General features: G+C 38.1%; 1 protein-coding gene across 1 annotated transcript in view; it reads right to left on the reverse strand.

The window, feature by feature from the left end:
• gnptab (N-acetylglucosamine-1-phosphate transferase subunits alpha and beta) overlaps positions 1-5,853 on the reverse strand; it is a 123,056-nt gene extending 117,203 nt beyond the window's left edge. The window contains exon 1 of the mRNA XM_028816454.2: positions 5,584-5,853. Within this exon, the coding sequence (XP_028672287.2) occupies positions 5,584-5,712 (129 nt within the window). The 5' untranslated portion in view covers positions 5,713-5,853. The remainder of the gene's footprint in view (positions 1-5,583) is intronic.
• Positions 5,854-8,015: the final 2,162 nt, after the last annotated feature.

The following is an 8,015-nucleotide window of genomic DNA, read 5'->3' on the forward strand; positions in this document are numbered from 1 at the left end:
TATTCTTAAGGTAAGAATGCTGGTCTTAGGTCATAGGTATGCGTCGGCGTGTGTTCCTCTTGGGATAACTGGTAAGGTCTGCCGGAAGTCTCCAGCCAGTAAGATTGTCAAGCCTCCCATCATTTTTGTCGTGTTTCTGATGTCTTGTAGGGTCCTGTCTAAAGCCTCAACACCTGGGGCCTCATGTATAACGCCGTGCGTAGAACTCACACTATAACATGGTGTACGCACAAAAGCGGGAATGTGCGTACGCACAGAAAAATCTAGATGCAGGAATCTGTACGTACGCAAACTTTCACGTTCTTCCACTACATAAATCCGATCAGCGTGAAAAGTAACGCACGTGAACGCGCCTTCTGTCCCGCCCCAACTCCTCCCAGAATTATGCCTCTTTGAATATGCAAATTGATATAAATAGCCTTCTGAGAAAAGACAATGGGAAAAGCACTCTTGCGCACTCTCCCACTTAGTCCAGGCCTCCTGCTGCCTCACCTCTACCATTCTACTTATGCATGTCTCCTCCACTCCTGCTCTCACTTCCCCCTGGATGAGTGCCCACCTTTCTTCACCCAGGGTCTTCTCGTACTGAGGCCTTGGGGAACAGCTTGGCCTTGTGCGCCCAGCCAATGTTCTCAGCAGTGCCCTATGCCTTATCTAAGACTCTGCCAATTCCAGCTTTTCATGGGCCTTCCTTTTCCTGCCAAACTGGACCTCTATGTCTGCTTTTGAAACCTTGGATCTCTGGAGCTCTTGCACTGCAGTACTTCTCTTCTGCGAGAGACTATGAATTCCTCAGAATATTTTATTTTATTACAATTATTTTTTGCATGACCACATTATTTTTTGAGCAGAACTAATAGTGGTGCATTAGTTGAAAAAGAGAACTAGCTGGTGGAATACTGAAAGACCATTGGTTCTCCTTCAACTTTTTTTTAAATACAAGGAAAATATTAAGAAATTCTCTGCATAAAAAAGTTAAGGGAGGACGATTAATTTGCAACTTCTCTGTTTGTTCCCATTGTGACTCTGCACCGTTACTCTGAAAAGAATGACCAATCAAACGAGAGATCTAGCAATACTACTGCCAGAGTCACTAATTTTCAGATCCTGTTGTTGTTAGAATATTCATTTCAAATGTTCAGCAGTTTATCTGCTTATAAGCTACTGCTGTCATATTTGTCTCTTGGAATGAGTGTTGTCAGTTTAGATAGATAGATAGATAGATAGATACTTTATTAATCCCAATGTTTATTATGTAAATAAATATTTTGCCACTTTAAAAGCCTAATGCTGGTTTGTAGTCTCCCTAGTAAAACACTCACATCTACACTTGTTCCTTTTATCTTTCCTGTCTATGTGAGGTAATTTAGCATTTTCAACTATGACTTACAATTTATATTTATAGATTTATATAATTTATAAATAAAGAATTAAACTAAAAATGCAGATGACAAGCATTTAAAACCAGCCTATTCAAATGCAGCCCAAAAGCAACCTCCAACAAGATAAACACATTTTTGCAAGCCTTCAGAAATTCCTACATAAATCCCTAAAGTAGTACAGACTATGAAAGTAACACTTCTCGTAGCCTAGTAACATTCAACGTACAATGCAATTCAACGTACAATGCAGCACACTGTTGTGTTTCTAGAAGTGGTGGTAGTAGTCTATGATACAATGATTTTTTTTTTGGTGATGGTACCTTGACAATGACAGCCAGTCATGGCAACGGATGGATATTAAATGATTCTATAATCTATTCTGTGCTAAATCTTAGTTAAATTCCAGTTTCATCATGCGAATGCTAACATCGGTTTTCACAAATTAATCTAATTGTTACTCCAATAACAGCCTCATTTTTCATAAGCACTATCTCCACACTTCTCTTTATACGACTGGCAGGCCCTTCACTCACACGCTTCAATCCTGCGGATTCACGGCTGTTACGAGGACAATGATCAGTCATTGACACTCAGAGCAAAGAACAAATTAGACTGTATTTGATGAAAACATGCAAAAAGTCTGGAATTTTCTTTAAAACTCAGTCAAATTAAGTACAGATTGCTTTGCGGGACTACATAACGTTTTGGTAGAATGTAGAGCTCATTATTATCCTGTGGTTAATATTCTTCCAAGTTCGGAAATTTTATGTTTGTAATTTTAATCAAGCGCAATATTATGGAGTACAATACGCATACGCAGGTGGTGTAATTATAATTAAGCTGCTTCACAATAAAGAGATGCTGGGTTTGCACCCCGGGTCCTCCATGCGTACAGTTGGCAAAGCTTTTTGAATAGTGAGTAAAGCGCTATATAAATACAAAGAATTATTATTATACTTGATGATTTTTCAATTTCAAATTTTAAACATTATGTTTTTTCATCAAATAAAACTTGTAGCACTATGACTCTCTGTCTCTATATACCGTCACAGTACCTCAAATTTGATCCAAAAGCAATGTATGCACACCGCCACCTTTTTGTTTACAAAAAAAGGCACTGCTAATCACACATGTGGTGATTCAAACGAACCTATGTTCCCTCAGTGTTTGCATTAGGCATTGTATTCATTATCACTTGTTATGGGTTTGTGCAACGATAGATCATTTTTATTACGTTAAATTCACTTTGTGATATGCCTAGGTCATAAATGACCAAAATATTTATTATATTTCAAAAAGGAAACAAAATGTTAATGCTAAGACTCTGCACTATTTTGTTTTTCACACTTTAGAGATGTGCCAAGGTCAGATATGACCAAAATGTTTATTTTTTTTTAATTTAGATGTGGAAAAAAGTATTGCTACTAGTTATGGCTTTTTTATTGCACTTTTTCATGTGCCGGTGTCAGATGTGATTAAATTTAAGAGGGTATGAATGAATAAACATTACTTGTTTTTCAATACATTCATTTAAGTTAGTTTAAAATTTGTTATTACCTGCTGCATACCAGCCACTGAAAATGTCTGGCCCAGCTAAATTTCTTGGTTTGAAAATCTGGCCAAATTGAATTTGTAATTGAACAGCCTTGATTTAAAAGGAAAAAAATGCTTGACATGTAAATACAAAGAACTTGGTGCGTAGAACGCATTTTGGTGTCATAGAAAAAAAGAAAATAATTCCTGGGAACAAGAACACTAACTGAAACAAACATTTTCAAAATGTATATTATTTACCCATTAGTTTGATCTATAAGCAAGACAATACTTAAAAGAAACTTCTAGATAATTAATATCAAACAGGACAAAACTAAACAAGGGGAAAAAAACATATGGGGGGGGGGGGTGGTTTGAAAGATGCACAAACAATTCCCACATCCATATACAAATAAATAAATTAATAAATCTTAACAGTTCTGGCAAAATAAAACTTAATGAACTGCCAATGAGGATGTTTTGTTTTAGAATGAGAATATGCAGTTTATAAAAAATCCTGAATTTTAATACATACAAATTAAATATAATGTTCAAAAATACAACCTAAACTAATTTTACCAATTTCATTAGAACAAAAATATATAAAGTATTGATTTTGTATTTATTAAACATAATTTCAATAACTCAAAAATTTCAAACAAACTCAGCAGACGAGTAGTGGGAAAGCAATGCAGCATGATTATATGCAGTAATCATGCAGGTGAGCCTGAAAATCTGCAGGCAAGAGGAGAGGAAAAAAACAGAGGCAGGCTGAGCAGTGTTGTAAGGAAAAGACAGAAATCCGTAATGGTAAAAACATTAAACCTTCTCTTCCTCCTCTGTCTTTGACTCATTAAAGACTTGCATGTTGTGTTACTTGCCTGCTGGTATTTGAAAGAAGCATTATGGCACTTTAAAGATTGCGAGAAGTCTTAGGGTTAGAGTAACACTGGAAGCTGCTAGATCAAGTTCTAGCCTGATCTCCGTGATGTACTTTGAAACTAATTCTAAAGCTTGGGGTAACTAAGAGGCAAGTTGCCTTAAAACAATGAAGACGGGGTTTAAACTCAACACAGGCTCACAGAAAAATTGAAGGTTGAAGCAAGCTCTCACCCAGAAGAATGAAGTGAGGTTACATCTTAAGTATAAAGAGTGACAGTGACACATGAGGCAAAGGCAGTGTTAAGGGGTTGTACTTCTCAGAGTAGGCAAGTGTGTGTTGCACTGCACAGAAACAGGGGTTTCATAATTCCTGAATTAGGCCCAGAGTAACACAGGGGGGTTATTTTCTTTGTTTCTTTGGGCCCTTTGTGTTCTCCCTTCATTTACCTTTAAACATTAGGATTTTTTTTTTTTAATTAAATTCTTATTTTGATATTTCAGCCTCATTGGTGTTACTATGCGATTCAGGAGCACTACAAGCGCCCCTCTTTGTGTTCACAACTTTTACTTTATTACTTTAATTTAATATTAAGTTGTTTCCAATGATATTTATATTTTTCTTCAAATTATTTTTATTATAATGATTATCAAGTTTTACTCTGTTTTAGAAAAGTACAAAAATACTATAGACATTGCTCTAGATATTGATCATCCCCAGTAATTTCCTCTAAACAGAGAAAATATGCATTGCTTGTTCTCACTAACTTAAAACCAGTAGTAATAAATACCCAAAATGTGTGATTAACCACAGCAACAGCACACATATATTTGTGTCTCAGTGGCCAACACGAGAATGTTTCCCTGCCAGTAAGTCTTTATGCTGTATTTCAGTATTGAACTTATCTATCAGTCTACCGGTCTCTTCTTTAATTAGCTTTGATTCCTCCAAACATTATTTTTGACTTGTCTCAAGATGTAACCAAAATATTGAATTTCAGTTTGCCCACAGAGGTTTCCAATATGTAATTGTGCAGTAAACATTATGCACACTATTCCAATGCCATTACCAACGTATTTTCTTTCCACTCTCATCGCAATCAGGACTGACTGTATAACTTTTAAGAGAATATTTCTGGATTGTTTTAAATAGGCTAAGTTTACCAAATTCTTTTCCTCGCAAAGAGTGGCCAACTGTTCTGTAACTGAAGTCTTCATGTGGTATGAGGTGTTTAAAGGTAAGATTTGTTAACAGTTTGGGGTTTCTTAATATCTGTTTCCATTTGGAGGATAACCGTTGATGACCAGAAACTTGTTCTTAGCTCTATACTTTTCAGACTCACCCTCATTGTTTTCAAACTGGGGCTCTTAAAACTGGGGTACCTAGATTATGTTTCCAATTGGTTTTACATCCGGGTTTGGATTCCTACAAACTAGTATACAAATTTAAAAGAGGATCAAATACAAAATATATATTTTACACCTCACAATATATTTTATACTTTTGTTTGGGAGTATTTTACCGATTACTTTCTATAAAATGTATAAAGAGTTTAAATCATTACTGCGCTTCAAATGACTGTAAACTGCTCATCCTTCAGCAGCTTTCTTACTCCAATATAGCATTTCAACATAATGAGTAATACTGTGTACAAAACTTTGGCCTGCATTTTTCATTTGCATTGTGTGCTTTCATTCCCTAGCTGGACGACCAAGAAATAAAAGCACATGTAAAGCGCCACAATAATATTATAACTCTCCATCCGATGGAACCTGAAAGACCGCTTACCTCGCCAAACTGAAATGCGGAAACGATCATGAGGACGATGCCGCCAAAGCACAGATACAGCCCATATCGATGAGAGAGACATGTGTAAGTCTGCCTCTGCAGCAGCTTCAGCATGGAATTGAGGACCATGTCATTAGTCAAACGTGCATCTTCTCCACCCACACAACGCCATGTAGCTCATAAATTTATCACAAAGCACAAGTTAAAGAGGAGTCACACAACCAAGTAAATGAAATAAATGAGCACCCTTACAACCCTGACTACATCACATGACCGTGTGCAGGGAAGATAAAACGCAGCAACACTTCCGCACTTCCTTAAAATAACAGCTGCCATTCATGACGAGAACACGCACGCCAATAGCTGCTTCGAGAACACGCACAGACAACAAGAGGGCGGAGCTTAACCCGGAAGCGCAGTCTCAGCAGCACCATAGACACCGAATTTCTAGACGCCGCATGCCCAGCAGCATCGTACGTCAACGTCGCCGCCATATTGCGAGTGGCGCTGCTGTGGAATGAAGTAATGTATAAAGATACCTCACGCATGTGCTGCTTGGGATTGTACAAACCGCTGTACGCTCCATACATTTCATAGGTAAAGATGAACAATTGTTTTGGTTATATTTGGCTATTAGAAAATCTCATTTTATAATCTTAACTTGGGCAGCACGGTGGCGCAGTGGGTAGTGCTGCTGCCTCGCAGTAAGGAGATCTGGGTTTGCTTCCCAGGTCCTCCCTGCGTGGAGTTTACATGTTCTCCCCGTCCCCGCGTGGGTTTCCTCTGGGTGTTCTGGTTTCCTCCCATAGTCCAAAGACATGCAGGTTAGGTGCATTGGCAATCCTAAATTGTCCCTAGTGTGTGCTTGGTGTGTGGGTGTGTGTGTCCTGCGGTGGGCTGGCGCCCTGTCCAGGGTTTGTTTCCTGCCTTGTGCCCTGTGTTGGCTGGGACTGGCTCCAGCAGACCCCCGTGACCCTGTGTTAGGATATAGCGGGTTGGATAATGGATGGATGGATAATCTTAACTTTAGCTACGCCAGGCTAAGCTAGCAAAGCTATGCATTTACGTGCTCAAGTGAGCTGACAAACAACGTTTTGGCTAAACGCATTTAGTCACTAACTATGTAGATTGTTGTTAGCTGTTAACATTTCTCAAACTTTGAAGGTTTCCCAAAAAAATCCACCTCAGGAAGCAATGGGAGGTAGCCCTTAGACGGGATTTTGAGAAAGCTGTCCTGTGATGTGTGCCATGCTAGTTTGGTAACAGATGATGTACCGGCATCATATAATCAAAGCTACCACTTGCTCACATTAAAAAACAAAGGAGGTTTGATGATTCCTTCTGAGGGTACAGTCAAGGTGGTCAAAGAAGCTGAGCGTATTATCCGACAGTTGACATTAGGGCAAGCTGTCAGTGTATCTTTGATCAATCAGTTTGTTCGGGCTGAGATTGGTTCAGATGATGTGTTTTTTTCAAGGAGCACGTCGAGGAAACACAAGTTTGAAATTGACAACCATCATTTTATGCTCATGTCTTTAGTTGTGTCTGTCTTCCACAAACTAAGGCTGCACCATATTGCCAAACTGAATACTCTCAAATTACAGAGTGGCAATACACGAAAAAGGCTATGTAAGACAGTTCTGTTTCATGGATTTTAACTCCTATCCTGTATATATTTAAGTAACCACATTGTGTGTGTGTGAGAGAGAGAGATTGAGAGAGGAATTAGTAAAATGTTTTCAGAAATTATTAAGCCAATTTGTATACAATAAAATTGTTTATTTTTGTCATTGAGTGTATCATTAAACTGTTAAAAGAAAGACAAACAAAGATAACTGGCAGTAACAGTGCAAAATTCACAATTGGTATGCCAGTTTGAAAAGATAAGTTTTGAGGGTAGTTTTAAAATGTGTTATTGAATCGAGCTGACGAATATGAGAGGGAAGAGAATTCCAGACTTGAGGAGCACAATGAGAGACGCTCGAGCTCCCATAGAACAGAGTCGGACGTGTGGTACAGAAAGTAGAGCTGCAGATGAGGATCTGAGTGAGCGAGAGGAATGTAAGTCTGTATGAGATCAGTGAGGTTGTGGAGAGCTTTAAACGTTAAGAGCAGTATTTTGTATTGTATTCTGTAGTTAACAGAGAGCCAGTGAAATTGAGAAAGAATAGATGTAATTTGTTCAGTGGATTTAGAACAGCAGGTTATTATCCTGGCAGCAGAATTTTGAAGAAGTTGTAAGCGATGGATCAGTTTTTGTGGGATGCCAGATAGAATAGCATTACAGTAATCTATACGTGAGGTGACTAGGGCATTAACCAATACTTCAGTACTGTGTTGCATAAGAACAGGACAAAGTCTAGAAATGTTTCGGAGATGGACGAAGGCAGTCCGAGAAATGTTACTTATATGGGAGGAATTATTTAATAATA

This window comes from Erpetoichthys calabaricus, chromosome 1 (genome assembly GCF_900747795.2).
Source record: "Erpetoichthys calabaricus chromosome 1, fErpCal1.3, whole genome shotgun sequence".
Taxonomy (NCBI): domain Eukaryota; kingdom Metazoa; phylum Chordata; class Cladistia; order Polypteriformes; family Polypteridae; genus Erpetoichthys; species Erpetoichthys calabaricus.